Genomic DNA, 21,913 nt, shown 5'->3' on the forward strand with positions numbered 1-21,913 from the left:
CCCAAAAATGAAGCAGAATGGCAGATACCTGATTAACTTTTCAAATGGATATATATCTGTGCTCATCTCAATCCCCTTCCCATAGTTTTGCACTCCTAAGAAGCAACAAAATACATCTTTTGATGAGCTCTTTCTGTTTGTGATGATGTCCAAGGTAGAGAAAACAGATAACGATCTTAAATGTCTCTAGAACAGGAGATTCACAAAAGGGTCACATCTTTAGCCAAAAGAAGCTCAAAATCTGAGAGCAAATATTTGACAAAAGTTAGTGATAGATTTATAATTCATTTTCTTAGGGAGAACATAAGAAAGAAGTAACTGACCAAATAGCTGACCACATTCTTACAGCTTCCCTTGTTTTTTATGAAGAGAAATGAGGTTCTTACAGTTATTATGAACACATAACTCCACAGTCTAGGCACTTTTTGCTATTTAAGAGGTCATAACAACTCTACCCATTTTCTATAGCTTACTGCTTTGAAAGCAATTTATATGTCTTTGCTATGATCACTCATCTGACTGTCCAGAATAGAAATAAACCATCTTAGACAGCCTAGTACTCACTGAAACCCCTTTAAATCTTATATTGGAAATGTAGGGGTTTAGTGGCTAGGAGCTAGACAGCATTTTTGTTGCACATCCACTATGAAGAAAGTTGGACAGGATGGCAAGTTACATAAGGTTCTGACTTTTCTTTTGTGTGAGATAATGCTCAGATGGAGGATTATCTATTTCCTTTTATGCTAAAAAAATCTTAGATTTCCTAAATTGCACTGTAAAGTGCACTGAGTCATGACCAGTTAGAAACTACATTTGAAGTACCCAGGAGGCGAGGTGTGGTCTAACAGTTATTCTTGTTTTATGGTGGAGAGTGTGTTTTTCAGCCTTTACAAAGGTCAGATAAAATATGCATAGAGTACATTTAGATAGCATAAAATGTGAGTGCAGAACTGTATCTGTCCCAAGGTACTAATACTTTTTGTGAAAATTAAATTGCTCTGAATCCACATGAAGTCCTGAAGTGCTAATACTTGTGTGGGGAACATTCCCCAGGCAGATACATCTATTTAAAATGCATATATTCATCCAACTGCCTAGTGTAGATTTAAACACAGGAGTTAAAAGTGAAATAGCATCTTTGCCTGAATTAGAACACAATTCAGTGCATGTAAAGAACATGAGGCAGTACGTGGTAAATTACAGAGTTAAAAATTACTCCTTTGAATCCAAATGACAAAATTTTCAGTGTTACGGCTGTATGACATCAAAATATGTAAATACTCCGCAGAATTGCCATCTCCTATCCTGATTCTCCAGTCAGAATGAATCTGACTGATGCTTTCTGTTTGGTTGGATTTCATATTTAGGGAAGAGGGACCTCTGTAATGAGGTGGCCACTTCCTCAACCCCCCAACTACTGCAGCTTATAGGGGACAGTGACTGACAAGTCGGGAGATCGCATTGTTTGCCTTTTCAGCAAGGAAAAGAGAGCAGCGCAGCATTTTGCTGCCTATACCGCCACTGATACTGCATACCTGCAAAATCCAGGGGAGCTGCAGTCTCTCACCCACCCACCCTGCACAGCTCAAAGGCTCTGTGGGCTGCGCCAGGGGATCGCCTTTGTCTCAGCACCTCTGCTCTGCTCTGCTCTGCTTCCACTTCCAGCGGAGAAAGGGCACGCCTAACTCTCTATCTCTCCAGATTAAATCATCTCAAGCCTTTTGTGCCTAATCAACCTAAAATAGCACTCTACTGACCGCACAGGGTCATTTGTTAAATGAGAAATCTAGAAGAGAAGATTCATTCAATTTTTAAGTTTTTCTCTCTGAAGCAGTGCAGGCGGTGTGAGCACTGGAGCGCCAGAGCAGAGGCTGGCTGTGCCTGCTGCCAGCAGGAGTTACACTGCACTCTGCTGGCTCCGCCACACACTTCTGCTGATGCAGATGCAAACCTTTTCCTCTGCGATGACATTCACTGCTTAGGCTGTGATTTTATTAAGCAGGAAAGAGAAGACCCTAATAAAAGACAAAATATTGCCAAAACTTGAGCCCTATATATTTGAATCTGTGTGGCCACATCACACTGACAGTGCTCTGGAAAGTCAAATGTCCTTCCCTGCTCCTACCACCCAGCTCAGCTCACCCTCCTGCTCACTGAGGGGTGGGAGTCCAGGGAGGAGTATCCTGCTGTCTCTACACACCAGTCAACCAGCTAGTGTAGCTGGGAGTACAAGATAGTCAATCACAGCTGAATAAAACCAAGTGATCCATATAAGAAGTCATCGCAGTAAACAAAGAAACAAAAAAGCCCAACTCTGTTGCTAAAAAAGTATTAGCAACTAAGAAGTTAAAAATGTTACAACTGTTAATTACTAAGATTTTCACTAACATCAAAATATTTTTCAGCTTTGCCATAAAGCAATGGTCACCCTCACCTTGACTACCACTGATACAGAAATCTTTTCTTGTACTATGTGCCTATCCATAGTTAAATTATGTGGGATAAAAAAATACATTTTAAACAAATCCACACATTCTCAGACATGTATGATTCATTTCAACTACCAGAAGCTTTTTCTCCAAGGATTCCTCACAGTCTCCTACTAATAACCTATCAGATGAGAGTTGAAAGATGAGATGAACCACTACCCCAGTGCATAGCACTTCTGCTATAATTATGAGATGTGCAAAAAATAGACTTGAACTCCAAACTCCTTTTCTTTACTGCTCAAGGGAGATCTTGAGCTCAGACTCCCATTTGAAGATGTTTAAAAGGAGCAAGGAAGAGACACTACATCATCATGATAGCACTGAATGCACACAGAAAATGTGGTAATTGAGACTGTTGCATCATAAAAATATGAGACAGAGAAATTAAAATTATCTCATTACTGTGTAGACTTATGGGTTCTGGGGAACAGCAAACAGTGGGGGATGAAATTGTGTCCAGTTACTACTTTAAGACAACAAGGTGACGGTAAGGTTTCAGTGCCTCAGGAATGTTTCCACTGGGATCAGGGAATACTCGCAGGAATAAATATCACACTTGCATCAGAAGGAAAAATTTTACTCCCTGGGCTTCGCTGAAGTGCTAGAAAAGTGGCCAAGAAATTCCAAGGCCATTCTGAGCGACTGTGGATAAGATTACATTCAGCTCAGCACTTTAGTATGAACAGCTGAGAAGAGCACAGAAGTGGATAGGAAGAAACTCCCGATGGCTCCACCTCCCAGAAAAAGAAAATTATTCATAAAATACAAAATATAAGTAAGTGTACAAAGATATTAATGGAAGATACAGAATTAATCGATACATTTGTATAAAAACATTAATAATTTACATATTTAACCTTTATTTATACATCTATTTCTTTCAATACAAGATACACTTAATGTTAATTATGCACTAACAAAATTTCCTGCATGTCCATTTGCTGTGTGTTTAAGACAGAAAATACAGCTGATGATCAAGTTTTGAAATAAAATGGACTAGTAATAAAGAAAAAAAAATAGAAATATTAATTTAATAAACTGTAGAAATCATAACCATCTCCCAGTATTATTTTAAGTGTAGAAGGGAAATCTGTGGGAGAGCAGCCAGGAATCCGTAGGTGGCAAAAAGACAACACTGACTGCCAGACAGAATGGAAGAGAAATGGAGCAAGAGTCTCTGAAGATGGCAGCTTGGCTGAATATGAGGGAGTCGGCATGACTACGTGCAGGTCTGGGACTAGTAGACAGGAGGTGGGAAAACCTGAGTGGGTGCCAATAAATGACTCTGTGCTATCTCTGAACTTGCCTGAAATACAGCTGGGTCTAACACCCCTAAAGCTGGTTGTGCCTACATGACTGATAACCAGCAGAGAAAAGACATAAAAAGCACCAAGGGGATGGAAGCCATTATTACCCTTCAGCCTGATGGTTACAGGTGCTCAGGAAGAAGCAGCATCAGCACTGATTCTCATTTCTTCTAAAAGCTATTTACTCCCAAAATGTCTCAAGAGAGCCTCCATACTGCATATCTGGCATCTGGATTCACCTCAGGAGTGCTGACCAAGGGAAATAAACAGTCACAGTCACTCATTGTCAGGAAGTGACCAAAGTTTCATCTCCTGACTGGCACTCACACATATCCAGACAAAGGACAAATTTTTCCATTTCCTTGCTGAAAGTGGGAGGAGTGCAAAAGAACAAGCTTTTTTGTATATTTTAACCTGTTATTATCTTCAAAAGTAATGTAGGTGGGAAGAAACAGAGGTATGGACAGATTTCATGGGTACAAAGAGCAGATAGCAAGTTATTCATGGCCTGGGGATAGAAGACTGAGTGCCTTTGAAGCATCTTAGGAAGCAACAACCTGGTAATTCTTGCTGCCAGGTTCTGTACAGGAATATGTTTCTCCCATCCTGAGCTATGAAAAGATTGACAGTTGGGCTGGACTTGGTTGCAGGACGACAAAGGCAAGTAGTCTTTCCCAAAAGAAGAAGGAATGATGCATTTATTTTCTGTACTAATGCCACAAGGCTGTGCTCAGGGCTGCTTCCACTGCTGACAGATGGAGACAGGGTAGAAGATTAAATGTTTGGTCAGCCAAGTGTTAGCCACAAATATTCCAGCTGTTTCAGCACAGCTGATGCTCATGTTCTGGAGAAATTAGAAGAAGGGGTTTGTGTCCCAAGATATGCATTTTCTTTTTAAATATTGTAGTCATGTTATCATTTTTGGGTTTTTATATTTTTTTTAAAGGTTACACCAAGTCTCATGTAACATTTCAATTGTTTCAGAAGGCATGGGATTAATTTATGGGAAGCTGTTATACCCAAGCACATTTTATATCACAAAGTTAACATTTTGAAAAAATAAAATTAATTAAATTAGAACCTTTAAAAAAGTAATTTACAATTTCTTACTTTTTGGAAGAAAAAAAAGGAGATGAAAAAGTAAGCAGAACCCAGCATATAGTAAAACAAATACAGCCGTATATCCCTGCCCTGCTCAGCTACAATTATGTTTACCTAAAAGAGCTTCATCATGACAAGAACATATTATTTTCCACTTCAAATGCTGAGAAGATATAATTCAAATAAAAAGGAACTACCATTTTTTCAGCCACTTGACTCTTATTTTTATATCTTGTAGATTGTTGAAGTTAATGAATAGAAGTAGCTAATTTATCATTTCATTTTCATAATCTAATATTCAGGTACTCAGTGAGCCTTCTTCAGCCTAAAACTGAGTACCAACAGAAAAGTGTGCTGAAATTAAGAATTCTTTTTCAGCCTGTGTGTAAATTTTTAATTGTATTTGATATAAAATACTTTGTATAGAGTATAAAAAAACCTGTTGTATTCCCCAGAAAGATTTACCTGTTAATATGTAACACATGCACTCCATATTTGCTTTCAATTCTGTACTTTGTTGGATCACTTGCAGGAGAAATCAATTCTTCATTTTTGTACCTGACAAATCAAGAAAAAAATAAAATTCATAAATATCAGCAACTATTAATCCATTTGGTAGATCTTTGGATCAAGATATCATTTAGTATCATCTGAACTCTCTCTACTTGCACTGAGTCTTTTCCAGTATGTATGGATAGATAGATACATATTGGGCATGAAGGCAAAGCAGGATCATCATAGCAGCAAGGAAGTGGAAAGAGAAGGTGAGCACTCAGTCTAGAAAAGGAGGAAAAGAGAAGATGGCACGGGGCTTGAACTTTCAAGTCCACTAGCCCTGACACAAGATGGGAAGCAAACTTTATCTTGCACCACAGTAAAATGCTTCAGCACAAAAAAGGAGAGCAGCAACAGAATTATGCCTCATGTTAGGTCTTTACGGTCCAGCCTGAGGCTCTCATATATACAGAATAGCACCTGTCGAGAGAGGAGGGCAGTCACTCCTCCTCAATGACCACAGCTACAGCCCATGACAACACCGGTGCTGTGCACTTTTATCCTGGCTTAGAAAGTATCCTCTGAGTTCTGTGTATTTTCCCACTTGTGTTCGGAAACTCAACAGCCAGAAAGACTGGAATGCCTTCCACTGTCTGCCTCCTGAAATGCTTGAGTTTGCTTCTCACATTGCACAGGGCCACTCAGCAAGTTTTCCTCCCACTCCTTCCACTGCAGTATCAACTGCTACGATCCAGCACATCTAGGAGGATTATAAAGGGGATTTAACAAAGCCATTATATGCATGACACTTATCAGCTACAGCATAACTTTCAAATGAAAAAAGCTTAACAACATTTTTAGAGGGCTAGGAAAGGCCAGTCTCTTACCATTGTACAACTGGGGTTGGAAATCCTTGTACAGTAAAGCAAAGGCTCACAGACATCTTTTCCCAGACAGTGTGAGACCTCAGGCGCACTAGAATTTCAGGGGCTCGGCTTATCCTTTCTTCAACGATATGTCTTTCCAGAGCCATATTTTCTTCTACCTATTAAACATGGGAAAAAAACAGGAGCATCTGGCACTAGACTCAAATAGGGTAGGAGATCTAACTAAATTCACAAAAAGATGCTTCATCACTACTCATATTTGAAGCACAGGCCTAAATTTCAGTATATCTTGTAATTATTTTTTGCATAGGAGCAAAAAGATTCAGCAGGTACCATTCTTTGCACGGCAAGTCTATCCAGATGCTCTCGAGCACGGTGCCTGGCTGTGTGAATCTCTTTTTCCAAAGCAGACAACTCACTGGCAAAACGGATTCTTTTCTCATCACTTACATGAGACTTTTGTTCATGACTCCTGTGGGACAAGAAAAAAAAGTCAGGTAACCATTGTGAAGCTTAAGTTTGTCACTCATACACATCAGACAACCAAGGGCTCTGAAACCATATCAGTAGGATGTAAAATTTAGATTAGGAATCTTTCTTAGCCTCTGTCTGCATATCCCAATAATGAGTATATGAAATCATCTGAATTTTCTTCAATATTCTTTCCCCCTGTATTTGTGGGGCCATAGCTCTAAGTCTTGAACTTTGCTGTGGTCACAATGATATAGTTCCCCACAGTCCTCTGGTAATCAAGTTTAAGAACCTGTCAGCTCTCCTTTTGGCCCCTGATTTTCCTTCCCATGGACACAGGAAGGCAGAGGAGTGAAGGCAAGTTCTGTGCCTGTTTACAGCCTGTTAAAAGTTGTGCCTTGCTTACATAGCACCCTTAGCTTTGGAAGCTTTAGAACCTTGGAGCTCTTGTAGCTCCATGGGCTGTATCACCTGACCTCATGTGAAAGATACAGATCAAGGAGTTCACAAGGATCTTATGAACAGTTGCACGCAAAAAAATGTGTCCTTTGACAAGGATGAGCAGGAAGTATTATAGAAACTGCAAGGAAAATACAAAGTTTTGAAAAAATTGTGAGTTGTTCCCTGGAAACCTAATTCAACAGATTTTTCAGTATTCCTAAAAATACCCCAACTCATAGATGTTTTTAGGAGGAGCTAGTTCCTTCATTCATGCTGATTCAGTAAACAGCCTGTGCTACTCTTTTCCTCCTACAAAAGAAGGTACTGAATATCAGATATTTCTAACATCTGTCAATATAATCAACAAATGGCAAGACTCTGAAAATATAACCCAAATATGAAAACTTCCATGAAATTCAGTGAATCAAAATATCATTTGTCTGATACTTAAAAATAATTCTTTGTACCATTTCAATGTACTTTAAATACCAGCCATGTTTTGCCATTTTTTTTATATTGCTGAAGTTAAAAACAGTTTTTAAAACCTAAATAAAACTATACAAAATCATTTGATTTTCCTAGAGATTTCTGTTCTGAGGTATATATTTCAAACCAATCCAAATACCAGAACCATATAGATGTATATGATTTGCACAACATATTTTCTACGAACAAGGCAAAATTCCTTCTCGTAATATAAATCCTCCATGTTTTTGGTGCAGTAACCGTAGAGCAAAGCAGAGCAGAAACAGTGAAATTCACTAAGGGAAATATTGTCATCAGCACAGTTACTCTGGGACTTCTTATCAGGGCGGTAACTGAGACATGACAGATATACAGGAAAGAATTTAAAACACTTAAATTGATCCAAATTAGAAATTTGGGAATAGTGGAGTAGCTCTGTTCAAAATGAGTTGTGGGTACCAGGAGGATTCCAGTTTTTTTGTTTGTTTGTTTTAAAGCTATTTTCATGGGTCAGAGTAGGGATTAGGGGAACAACTCAGGGTTGAAATATGAGACTTAAAGTGACACTCAGACATTTAGTGTTCCATCCAAAACAGATAAGTGAAGAACAGTGACAGGGAAGCCTCCAGTCCTGTCAACTCTGAAAAGAGCCCTGGCAAAAGAGTTGGGACCAGAGCCACTACACAGGTCAGACTGGACCAACAGAGCTTTACCTTTTCCTGGATTCCTGCATTGCTTCATGGGCCAAGGTGCGTGCCCTCCTGGCACATAGTCTACATGTTGTTTTGCCCAAGCCAGATGACTCATAATAAGCAGCCTGCCTGGAAGCAGCCCTTCAAATTTAAAAGATATTGTTATAACTCAGAAATTCAAGTAAAACCTGAACTCACAAATGTCAAAGAAATTACTTTGAGCTGAATGAGCTGAACATCACGACTGAGTACTGTTCAGTGAGAAACCTTCGCATCTTCACTGACTGCACTAGGTGCTGATTGTCACTTCTCCTTCTAGGGCTTAATGCCCATCATCTCTCACTGGGGATCATTAGGCATTTTATTTCATTCTATTAAATTTATATTTATTTCAGTCTTCAATCATTCAGGTATGATGATAGCATTTCAGTGAACCCCAAGGGTACCAGCCTGTCTAATACACAAATCATAAAGATTCCCTATAGCATTATCTCTTTCAAAGTATTTCTGCTTTTTATATCTCACAGAACTTTCTTCAACTGTCCTCTTTCATAAAGGAATCTGGTCCAGCTAGATAGACAGCTAGGTAGGCATGTTAATTACTAAGTAGGGAGAACAGTGACTCTGAAGCAACAATACAAAGTTTCAGGCTTTGAGATAAAAAGAATATGTATTTTCTGGTTAAAACTCTGAGATTTCAAATGAGAAGCATTAAGCCTTCATTTAAGTTTAAAAAAGGAAATTGAATCACAAAAACTATAATTAGTTATAGCCAATTTCAGGAGAAGGAATATCATCATGTCATATGGAAGAATGGGTAAAAAGCTTATTTCTATGACTTATAATAAATTTCACGGCAATTTTTCTTAAGTCAGGGTTTCAATTTTAGCCTACAAGGAAGAATTTTCCTTTTAGAGGACAGGACAGATCCTAAGCTAAAAAGTCTGTGTAAGTATTTTGCAATGTTGCTAGGAAGTTTAGCTGTGCTGGTGGGAGAATATAGGCAAGGAGCATGTCAGTGAAAGGAAGTGGAAAACCGCCATTCTATATAAATCACATTTTTGGGGGGTGGAAGGGAAAGGTAAGTATCTTGATTCTAAGGACTGACTACCCAAAACAGAGACCTATCTATGCTCAAATACGTGGCACTTACTTTCTTGCTGCATATTCCTCAAGCACATATCTTGTCTGAATGTTGCGATAGGACTGATCAAAGTGCTTGTGCCTCCTCTGGTAAAATGGCACTGCTACTGAAGACATATTTCCTCTGTAACAACCAGTAATTCCTGCAGAGAGTGGAGTTAGCCATATATTTAGCCATGTACACATTCAGCATGTATTTCAGACACTTTGGTTTGATATTTTTTGATATGTAGACATGTGTGTGAACATGCCCAAATGTATAAAAATTGCACCAATTTGTGACAGCAAACACAGCCATTAGTCACACAGGTAGGTACCTCAGGCTGTATCTTAACAGTTGAACAGTGTGAGTTATGGAATCATAGAACATAGTGTAAAAGATGTTTCACTCAATCATTTTTCCCCTTCTTTGCAAATGTCATTTAACGCCTCCAGAGAAATTTCCAAGGATGGAAATTTGACAGGTTTTTGGCCACTGTTAGACATTTCAGCTCTCTGCTCTTCAAACCTTTCACTTTTTCCATTCTGGCAATTTAGGCTCACTATGTTTTTGTCTCATTCACCATGACAACAAATAGACAGTTTTCACTCACTTTCGTAGCAACTTGTTGAAGATTTTCTTTACTTTTCTTTTCTGCTGTCTTATTTAAACTCAACAAAGCTGGCTCATGCAATCTTTCCTCGTGGCATTTTTTTCTGGATATCAATCATTCTGGTTTCCTTTTTGTGGACTTTCTCTAAAGTATGGCATAGTTTTTGATCAATATTTGGATAAAAGGTTCTAAGAAACATTCAGAGTGCTCCTAGAAGCAGTGTGGGGGATAAGAGCACATTTCCCACTGAGTTAGAGTTGAGCAGATTGCCAACCACATCATTAAAAGAACACAGAGGTGCCCACGTCCCTTTTTGTTCATTAGAAATATGATGACAGCTTCTTGCAAAAGTGGGGAATATCATGAGCCATTTTGTGAGTAGGTGCCAGCTCGTGTAATTGCAGTCTGGGTAGGATATGGGGGTCTCTGCTCCTGGGCCACATGGCCTGAACAGTGGTGAGGAATCCCATGAGAACAGCCAAAACCTCCCCCACAAGGCACCTACACTTTGGTGACAACAGAAGGAAGCTCCCAGTATAAGCCTATAAAGCAGATGAAGATTTAGTTAGGTAAATTGCAGCAGTGACCTCCAACACGCTACTGAAAGCTGAGGGGAGCATCCCTGTTGTTAACGCTCCCTGTAGGGTGCAGGCTGCCAGCTCCATGCCAGCAGTCAGGGCACAGGCTGAGGCACAGCCTGGGATCCACCTCAGGGCACCCATGGCAAGTGAAGCTACACCAGCTCACCCAGGAACATGTTAGGAGTGTGTCAGTGTCCTGAGGACAGCAATAGACCTGACTGTTCCAGCCCAGGCTCCTTCAGAGTTCCTCCTGCCCTGCCCACAGCCTAGGACCCTATGTCAGCTCGCAGGGCCACTTTCTGCCCCAGAAATGACACAGCAGAACCAGTCTCCAGCTCCCCACAGCCTGGTCCTGCCTGGACATGGACCATGCCAAGAACCTGCCTCAGACTCACATTAAAAGTCCAAATTTGTGACAAGAAGTCACATAAATAAGCAGCTTCATGATGTATATCAAATGAAAGCTCAAAGGGATTTGAATAGAAGTCTTATAAACTCATTTAGATAAAACATATAACAAATTAAAATTACAGTATATACCATGCTTCCAGCATTTAGTATTTATCAAAAAAAGAAAATGCTAGTCATTGGTTAAGTAGAGTAGAAAACTGTAACTGTGTCTGATTGTTACTTACAGATAGTCAAGGGCAGTCAGCTGCTCCCAAATTATGACATTCTCATATCAGCTACTTTTACTTTTCCAAGAAAAAGTAAGGAGCAAACAGTAGATGTATTTAATAGAAGTCATATCTTATTTTAAATATTCAGAGATCTAAAGAGACCTTTACAATCTATCACTTCATAACTGCATCTTCTGCATAACTTACCTTTTCAGCTCTTTTTCAAAAGATATGAGAATGACAAGTCACAAGTTCAGCAATGAGAGCTTTAGGCAAAGCACAAGACACTGCAAAACAAAAATTAAACAGGTTTACAACATTACTGTGGAGGCATTAAAGAAATATATTGCTATATTTATAGAGAAATAAGAAAGTTAGCATGACCTAAGTTTATTCAGACAGAGATGCTGGCTTAGCAAGATGCCCTCATGCAATGCTGAGCTGACATGGACCTCACAGACCTATTAACATATGACACAATGTCTTGGTTACATGAACAGAGCTACACAGACCCACGAGCAGCCTTGGCTTCTCCTAGTTTTGATATCTGCACATCATGTGATGCTACATGCAGACATTGAACCCTGGTTTTGTTCCTCCTGTCTGTGTGCCTATTGTGTACATGACACTGGATTTCCACATTTATTCATATGTTAACTGGACAATTAATGGTATTTTTTCTCTTTTTAATTAACCTTTTTGCCTAAACAAAGGTGTAAAAGACAAACACAGATTAAGCTTACTCCACTGTTAAGCACTACTCATGTTTACATGTTGCCAAGTTAAATAATCCTGTGAATTCATCAACATACATGTAAATGCTGCCATGTATATAATTCACACTGAGATCCACGTTATAAGGATTGCAGAGAAATGCCCATTTATCTGGACAGATCCGTCCAATCAGTCTTATTTTCATTTCTGACAGAGGAGAAAACACCATTGTCATTTACAGTCCAGGCTTTTTCACTAAATGTACAACTAACATTTTAATTAGCACATTTTCTTCTATTTGTCAGCACTCAGGGCCCCTCAAATTTGGGTTCGTATATTTTTTATTTACCCAAACATCTTTAGTATAGAAACAAAGGTAGCCATCCACTCACAGCCTTCATACAAGCAATTAACTGAGCTTGTTAGCAGCCAGACTCACTTTGCCTTCTCCTAACACAGAGGGGAACTGCCTGGCAACAATTCCAAATGTAATAGTAATCATCCGTTAATTTCAAAAACGTTTGCAGAGTATGTATTTAATACTTAATAATGCTACAAAGAAAAGTATCAAAAGAGCAAAATCAAAGTCCCACTGTAAAAGCAGCATATAGGTTAGCGAGCTCCTGATAAAAGAAGTTTATACTGTATTCCTAGGAAAAATATGTTGACTATTTTACCAGTTTTCCACTGATACACATTTATATCAGAAGTTTGAAATATATTCTAATATTTAGATAACCTGCCACTAAGATAGTTAGAGAACATGATATGCTGATGACAGCTTAACCCCAGTGAATTTATTGATTTAGCTGAATCAAAATTTTATTAGTGACAGTGTCTGGACACCTGGACTTGCCTATACTGGCAAGTGAATTGGGAGAATTGACTCAAAAGTGAGATGAAGGAATTGGTCGGGCAGAGAAATTGGGGGGAAAGAATCCCAGTGGAAAATTGAGAGTCCAATAACAACGGCAACAAAAAAAAGAGTAAGTCTAGAGAAAGACAATGTAATTATCTAAATTATTATAAAAAAAGCAAATCTCAAGTTTTAGTACCAAGTTCTACTGCAAGAATTCGGGAGGCCTTGCTGAAACACATGGCCTGTGTGTCATAAACAATCCATGAGTTACATCCATTCACATCCTGTTAATGACCCTGGATTTCAAGAAAAGAACTAGAATTACAGGAAAAAGGTGATCCTAAAACATTTGGTGTATCATCTGACCTTTACATTGTTAGTGCAATGTAGCACCATTGTACTCCTTTCTTTTTATTTTTATTATTCCTATTTGTTTCTATGACAGTAAATGCTGAGGACATCAAAAGGACCAAAAGTACACTAATCTATGTGCTGCATGAACCACTCAGAAGACTATTAAACACAAAGAGAAATACTACCTCAGCCAAAATGTCCTTAAGGATTAATGACATGAACCACAGGTGAATTAGACTGTTCAAGTCAGTTTACATAAACATATGTTTCTTCATGCTTTGTAGCATGCATATAAAAATTTTTACTTGACCGTGAGTAAAAGGCTGAGCTCCCAGGTCAGGATATGCATAGTTTTGTGACACAGTAATACTGATCTGAATAGAAAGCCGTAACCTAGGACCACGTGACAAGGGGCCACATTCTTGAGCAGAGAAGCCAAGGGTCTGATATAAACATTGTTAGTCTGATAAGCGAGTTAATTTAAGATTTAAAGGACAAGCAGTAAATTCTAGCATGATCATTTACATTGCCTCAGAGAGCAGGCACACAACCAACTAAATTGATGGATGGCTTGACAAATGCCATGGTGAGAAGAACATGGCTGCACACACCATAGATAGACAACTTGCATTCCCAGATTCAAAAGGCTTGTGTCATGAGCAATGCACTGTACAGGATGTATTTTCTCAGCCTGACCTGCCAGTGCTATACCATGCAACATGCACTTCTGTGCTCATCTCTGTTCCTGGCCATCTGCAGAAGTCCCTAAAATTATTCACGAGTTCTTGCCTGTCCTCATGTAGCCAGAAATCTCTTTGACCATTTGAACTGATTTGAGGCCTTGTCCCATTTTTTCCATGGCTTAGACAATTTTTTCTCTACCTGTCTCTTGTTCTGCTACCTATCCTTCACATTGTTCAAAGTTAAGTGTTTTCAAGAAGCTGCCAACTTTTACACTTATGATGCATAAAAGACCCTGATATTTAACTGATAAAATATATTTAAATCCATATCACCTACATACCACAAAGAAAGATAGGAAAAAAAAACCGTTTTCTACTAATTGGTTGCTCCTAATGACCAGTATAAAAAATTACCATATTGCCTAAAAAAAATATGTGATCCTTTCTAGATGGTGTATCCATGCTGTAGAGATTGTAGACTTTATAATGTATTATCATTTTCTCCCATAAACTGACTTTGGTGGAAACCATGTAAAAACATCATGAGTCATTATGTCGCTCTAGACATTCCAGTCTAAACAGAATGGGATGTAGAGGATCTGGTTAATTCCTCTCCATTTTTATAAGAAACTAATCTGATAAAAAAACTGATTTCGCAAAATTTCTAGTATGTCTTTACAATCTTTTTTCTCTGTACACATGTGCATATTTAGATCTTCCATAGAAAATTACGTTCTGTGAATGAAAAAACCTACTCAAATATACTTAATATACTTAAACATTTTAAGATGTTTAAGTCCTCCCATTGAAGATCTTGTTCAGTCCACATGAGAATTTAGTTTTAGCTTTTTCGACAATAAAACACAAATGCTCATCATTTAAAAAATATCATGGAATTCTCACTTACTATGCTGAGTTCTAAACATCATTTAGCAAGGTTGAACACTTCTTGTGTTTTTCTTTTTGATTTATTTAGCTGCATCATAGCTGGTCTTATGTTTTACCGATCACATCTTCTTTCCACAGAAATAATATTTTCCTCATTTCACCAACTGGTTTTAAACAGATTCTAATAATCCCCCTAAATGCATGCATTACTTTTGTTACTAAACATAATAATAAAAAAATCCCACCTTTGAGTTCTCTCCTCTATTTCTACTTATCTGAATCTCCAGAAAAGCAACATTTTCAAGCAGCTGACAGTACCGGCCATCATAGATCTGTCTATCATTTTTACTAATTTCATGCATTGAATGAGTAGACCTTCAACACTTCCCAACATCAAATGATACTGTTTTCAATGACATACAGGTAGATTCAGCAATTTAATGTAATCATTTGGCTACAGCACATCTATGATTAGTTAGAATGAACACCTGGACTTTGTAATAGTCCCTGAATGGCTTGTTTCACGCTCTAGACAGAACAGTTAGTGTGGTTGTAATTTGAAATATATTATGGGTGGTCACAGTCATGTCTACAATCCATGATAAGGATCTGTGCTCTGTGGGGGTGAGCAGCAGGCAGAGTAATGGGTACCCTTCCCTCCAGCAAGGTAATTGTTGTGGAGGGAAGCACCAGATCCTGTATTTTAGTGACTATAAAAGAGCATAATTTTGCATTTTCTGTGACTTTCATGAAGGAAAGGAGTGGAAGCTTCCAAACTGACTTTCTTTCCATATCTCTAATAGAACCTGAACAGTATATATCCCAGATAAGATACTAATATGGATGTTACCTCATGAATTCATGATCATACAAGACTGGGAATTAAGTGAGGCTCAATTTGTCCACATTGACTTGAATCCTTGCCACCCTAACATTCCAAATGCACAGAGTTCAAACATGTTCTGACAAAGTTTGAAGATTTCCCTTCACTTGACAAGTGTATTATATCCCTTCAACCGGACAGCAAAACCATTGGAGAGTGAGATTATAAAAATAATTTCCCATCATCCCAACATTTATTATCTTTCATTATGCTACTTTTATTGGCTCATAGGCATTATCAACACACAGGCATAATTTCAAGAGCATGAACTTGATTTCCCAAGACTCTATCAGTGGTATTTAGCTGGAATTTTCATATGGCACAGAACCTATCACTTAGCTTAGAACAACATGGACACCAGAAACACTTCTTCTGGAAATCTGTACTTGAGAGCATGGCAGGAACAAAATAAAAGTAGCTTTTGTTTGTTTGTTTGTTTGTTTTTGTTGTTTGGGGTTTTTTTGCCTAACAACATCCCATTCTTCAGCACTTCAGCAGGCTAAATAGTTTTGCCAGCTACTATAGGATTTTATGCTTAATTATTTACACACAGACTTCAGAAAAATCATACAGTGCAAGCACGCAAGCAAGTGGCATTGTCAATATTTGTGCAATCAGAAAAGAATATATATGAATAGAGCTGTGGATTTCTGTAATTTAGTTTTTTATATGCAGAAAGAAACAGAGGGAATGTAATACACAATAAAATCAAGGTGACTATGCACAGGAAAAAACAATCTTACTTTATTTTTTTTGTTTTGCTTTCCATTAATCAATTTGTGTCCTAGTTATTGCTTGTTCTCCCTGAGGAAGGTAATTTTGTTTTTACATGAAAGCACCCAACCCCCTCCTAAAAGCACTCTCATTTGTTCTGTACAAGAAAAACATGGATAGAAAATGGACTTACCACGGCATATAGAAAAACTGTAAAGCAGAGAGGGAGACCAGCCTTTCCCAGCTTAGCAAACCCTGCCCAAGGAAAACAAGTAATTCCCCTCTCCAAAGGCTACTGCCCCTTCACTCCTATTTAAGGGCAGATGCAGTGCTATATTTAGAACTAACTGAGTGATTCTCCCAAAACTGGGGTCAGCCTAATACGCAATAAGGCAGTGATATAAAGGCAAAAGAAAAGCATTAGCCTATATGCAGTTTAATACTGTATTTTAATAAAAGACAAACCTCATTCCTTTAAAAAGCAGTTGTTAATGTTAAAAGTAGGGTTTCTTTTCCCAACAACACCAAGCATATGGGAAGCAATTAAATGTCAGAAAACAGTTTAATTTCTTTATTTAGAAAAGTTTGAAGTTCTAAAATGATCAGTAACTTAGAAGGCCAGCGAGGAGACTTAAACTCCAGAATATTATTAATAGAGACACGAGATCTCCTTAGTGCTCTGGGCTGTAAAATGAGCCTCCCTATTGCTTCCTTAAGAGCTCTCTGGATGTGAGAATATCTGCAACATATAAAAGCAAACCAGTTGTATAAAACCCTTATTATTTCCATCTCTATTACATCAATAGTCGATATAAGAGAGATTTTTCTATGTCTTATCAGTAAAGTAAGAAAAAATTTTATATGCATGGAGGCATAAACACTCAGAGGAAAAAATACAGCCAAAGAAGTCAACTCTGTGAGACCTTGGTGGTCCCTGATGGTTCCTGATTATTACTAACTAAAATGGATGCTTGCTGCCTGTAGGGCTCCTGGGTTTCTGTCCAGAAGCTACAAGGCACTACTGTGGTGGCTCTGACATGCCCAGATGGCATGGGGTAGCAGCACTGGCTCTGCAGAGCTGATAGGCTTGGGATCAGTCACTCTGCCCCATTCTGGTGGTAGACAACTCCACAGGGATTGCACCTGTATGGGGGAAGGGAAGGAGGGGTAGGACCTCTGACAAGGATTTGTGACAAGCATGAATAATTAATCACATTCCTCTTATTCTGTCTGGAAATTGGACAACATGCTTGTGAAAATCTGGCTATATGGCAGACCTAATGACAACTCTTGACTTAGCCCATAACGACTCAAATAATCAGTGAGTTAGCAACATACAAAAGGTAGGGAATTCATTGATCTTAAAATTATTTGAAAATAACAGGATCTATTTTCAATTTACTTATATAGAAATCCGGTCATTGTCAAAGTCACTAAATGACAATCTCTTCCACTGCTTGGTATGTGACACCGATAGACGAAAAGTATTCTTTTTAAGTCTGTGTTCTTCTTATGTATATATGCAGGGAAGCAGAGCAAGAGGTGGAAAAGCCTTTAAATAACTTGTTCTTATCCCATCTGCAATGTCCATCCAAGTTTCCTAAATAGCTCTGGTAAGGACATTTCTTACTTTTGTATCATCTAGGGCTACCATTCCCTTGAAACAGACTTCTCCCTTCCTCCCATTGATCTTGAATTATAACTCAGTCTGACAGAATTGGATCTACAGAGACAGACAGAGTGGCATATGCCCTGAATGTAGATGTTGCTTCAGAAGCAGCTGTCAAAGTAATTAGCATGTAATAATCCAGAGCAAACCCACTTTACTTACCCAGCTCCATCTCTTCTCTCCTATTGAATATTCCTGTGGGAGGTAAAAGGTCATTTTTCAGAAAACTTTGAAGTTCTCACTACACTCTGCTTTCCATTTCTTGTTCTATATTTATTATCTCTACAGAAATGGAGGCATTTACAGCCTGCTCTGTCTGCCATTACACTTGAGCACTCTTCTATTTTAAGTTTTCTTCAGGGTGTGGCTGGATGACAAAAATATGGAAGCGCATCCTAAGGACTGTGGGAAAAATGCCAAAGGCAAGAACAAGCCATATAGGAGGGCCAGTCTCAGGTTGTGTCCAGGAAGGACAATAAATAAATTCTTCATCTCTTCATAGATATTACAAAATAAGATAGAAGGGAAAACTGCAAGATTGTGTTATTCATTGGTGGTGAAATTTAGGCAGCAGAGCACCAAAAATTATCCAGCATTTTAACTATGAAATAATTTACATTATATTCCTACTTGCTCCCTAACACAGAAGGTGCCCTCTCCTTATCCTTCCACTTCCCAAACAGAAGATCTTCCCTAAGAACTTTTCTAAAGCAGAGATTTAACAGGGTATCGAAAGGATTATTCAAGCATTTAAAACTTAGCATGTGCTAAGTGAATTTGGTATTTTGTGAATTTGGTATTTTAGAACTATTTCTTTATCTTATGCTAGTCCCCTGGTGTGGGTTGCTTAATTGATACAGGCCTAAGTAATATCTCAACAACTTCAGCAAAGGGGAAGAAAAACAACTGAAATGGAGCTCAGGAAAACGAGGTGTTAGCTTTTTAGCCATTGGATTAAACATCAAAAGAGTAATGAAATGAAGTGTAATGGTGTTAGAAGAGGTATGTTTTTAGCCTATAAGGGTGCCTTAATAGCAGCCTTGTGCTTTAATCTTTCCCCAGTTCTAAGAAGGCCCTAATACATCTTTGTATGGCAGCTTCTGAAGCCCAGCTTTGTTAATACGTTGACTACTGATTTCTTCAAATGCTTGTTGCATATTTATAGCTTCATATAAATTAAAAGATTGGTAACTAGCGGTGAGGTTCCTCATCTCTGCAGCAGTCCTAATTATTCACACAGCCCTGTGGTGAGGTTTCTAAAGCCATGCTAGAACAATGGACACTGTGCACCGGTGATCCTAGAGCAGCCTCTCTTCACAGTTAGCCAAGTCCCAGCATCTCCCTTGGTGTTACAAATGAAAGACAAAACAGTGCATGCAAATTCAAACACATAAAAAAAAAACTCATGTTCTTTCCTCTGTTAATGCCTTTGCTCAGAAATTCAGGATTATCAGTTATGAGCTCCACATACAAACCCAATAGAATGTGTCTCATTCAGAAGAGAATACCACCACCTGAAGGACTGAACTCAAAACAGTTTTGGAGGGAGTGCAGCTGCTCATGAAGATTAGGTAGCAAGAGAGGGGTAACAGATGCACTTTACTGCTGACAGCACTGTAAATGTGCAGTTGAGTACAAATCCCCAAGGGAAATACACCTTACTGCCTCTCTCATGTGGGGAGAGAACAAACCCTACTGACTTCTAAGCCATTTCTCTCTCTACCTCCTCTTTTCTGTTTCTTTTCTTTTCTTTCTTGATGCATTTTCTCTCTTCTAATAGAACTTCCCAATTTTCTTTTAAAGTGCCCAACTTGCAAGTATTTTAAGGCTGGCTTCAAGCAGCTGAAAACTGTCAAAAGCTAAAACTACCCTTCCCAGAAATGAAACTATGCTGTGTGGAGATGAGACCAGAGAAGAGTCAAGTAATTTGGAGGAGGAAAATACACTTCCAACTAAAGGAACAGTAAACAACTCCCAGGAGAGAGAACAATGGCAGATGAAACAAAATGACAACAAAACACCCCACATTAGATGCAAGATGTTTTAAACAGCCAGACAAGGATTTTCAATCAGCAATTCATCTGAGCTAGACTGAACTGCACCAAGAACATCAAACAATTTTAGCATAAATCTTTGAACAAACACTAAAATACCTGAGCATACAAAATGTTGGGATTTTTTTTCCTGCAACATAAGGTAAAGTGAATCTCTTAGTAAGTATCTTCATTTATTTCTAAGAAGACAAACACACCACTGAGTTACAACTCACTGAGTTATAGCAAATAAATTATTTTTCAGGATATCTAAACAGTAATGTGTCCCCCTGCTATCCAAGAAGCCCCTCTAAAGCCCATCAGAGTCAGTATTAAGGTTTTACTGACTCAGAAAAACTTAGATTCGTGTCCTTCTTGATTTAATATCAGCTCAGTAGCATCTCTTCATTTACCTTTACAATGAGACCTGTGAGAAGACAAGAACCACAAAAATGTTTGGTCTTATTCTGGTATATTTATTCTAGTGTCACACAACACACTTGGCAGGTACCTGCTGCTGCAACAGTAATCCTTATCAGCTAACCCCAGTATCATCAACAGCACACTAAATCTAGAGAGAACCACAGGCTGTAAGAAGGCAGAGACAGGGACTAACATTTCAGTGGTGTGGTCCAGAGGTTTTGCCACACTTGGAAATGAAGGCAAGGCAGCTGCAGTCCCGAATCCACCATTAAGTAGCACCATTCAAAGCCTATTTTAATGTATTCAGACTTCAGTAGCTGTCAGCTGCAGGAGTTACTGCTTACAACATTTACATATAGTATTCACATCAAACAAGCACAGAAAACTGAGGCACATAATCAGAGAATGTTTGAGGTTGGAAGGGACCTCTGAAGATCATCTAATCCAGCTCATTTCTCAAAGAAGGCTACTTGGAGCTGGTTGGATGGGACCATGTCCAGACTTTCAATATTTCCAAAAATGAAGACTTGTGGTGGTTTTGGCTGTTGTAGAATTAATTTACTTCCCAGCAGCCGATATAGAGCTGTGATTTGGATTTTCTCTGAACATAGGGTCAATAATAGATACTTCTGTTATTGCTGAGCAGGTCCAAGGCTCTTTCTGCTTTTCATGCTGTCATGCTGGCAAGGGAAGTGGGGGTGCATGGGAGACTGGGAGGAGACACAGCCAGGACAGGTGACCTAAATTGACCAAAGGGACATTCCAGACCATATGACATCATGCTCAGTACATAAAGGGGAGGGAAGGAGGGAGAAGTGGGGGGTGGGGACATTTGGAGTGATAACATTTGTCTTCCCAAGTAACTGCTGTGTGTGATGGGGCTGTGTTCTCCTGGAGATGCCTGAAAAAATGCCTGCCCTCAGGAAGCAATGAATTCTGTGGTTTGCTGTTCTTGTGTGTGCAGCTTTTGCTTTTCCTGTTAAACTGTCTTTATCTCAACCCAGGAGTATGTTTTACCCTTCTAATTCTCTCCCTGATCCTGCTGGTGGGAGTGAGCAAGCAGCTGTGTGGGGTTTGGCTGCTGGCTGGGGTTAGACCATGACAAGAATACAAAACCTCTCTGGGCAACAAGGGCCAGCTCTTGGGTACTCTCACAGTGGGGAAAAAAAAAAAAAAAAATCTGATGTTCATAACCTCTCTGTTTGAGTTTGTGTCTGACTGTAACTAACTCTGGTTCTGTCCCCTTCTCCTCTTGGGCTGACAGAAGCTGAAGATCACTGGTAAAGGCACAGACATGACACCCTGCAGGTTCAAAAGCACACACACATTTGCTGTCTGGTTGCCTTTTCTCTCTCTGTCTGCGTCACTGCTGGCAGCAAACGGATGCACACTCTCAGGATGGCTGATG

The 21,913-nt window shown here is 38.9% G+C and overlaps 1 protein-coding gene across 1 annotated transcript in view; it reads right to left on the bottom strand.

Annotated features, from left to right (window-relative positions):
- The window catches only part of MYOM2 (myomesin 2), an 80,083-nt gene extending 63,416 nt beyond the window's left edge, over positions 1–16,667 (bottom strand). The window contains exons 1-7 of the mRNA XM_083857512.1: positions 16,574–16,667; positions 11,493–11,572; positions 9,502–9,634; positions 8,370–8,489; positions 6,613–6,751; positions 6,280–6,437; positions 5,363–5,455 (exon numbers count right to left, since the gene is read on the bottom strand). Coding sequence (XP_083713638.1) covers positions 5,363–5,455; positions 6,280–6,437; positions 6,613–6,751; positions 8,370–8,489; positions 9,502–9,608 — 617 coding nt within the window. The 5' untranslated portion in view covers positions 9,609–9,634; positions 11,493–11,572; positions 16,574–16,667. The remainder of the gene's footprint in view (positions 1–5,362; positions 5,456–6,279; positions 6,438–6,612; positions 6,752–8,369; positions 8,490–9,501; positions 9,635–11,492; positions 11,573–16,573) is intronic.
- Between the last annotated feature and the right edge of the window lie 5,246 nt (positions 16,668–21,913).

The sequence above is a fragment of the Zosterops lateralis genome (genome assembly GCF_965231275.1).
Source record: "Zosterops lateralis genome assembly, chromosome: 3".
Classification (NCBI taxonomy): Eukaryota; Metazoa; Chordata; class Aves; order Passeriformes; family Zosteropidae; genus Zosterops; species Zosterops lateralis.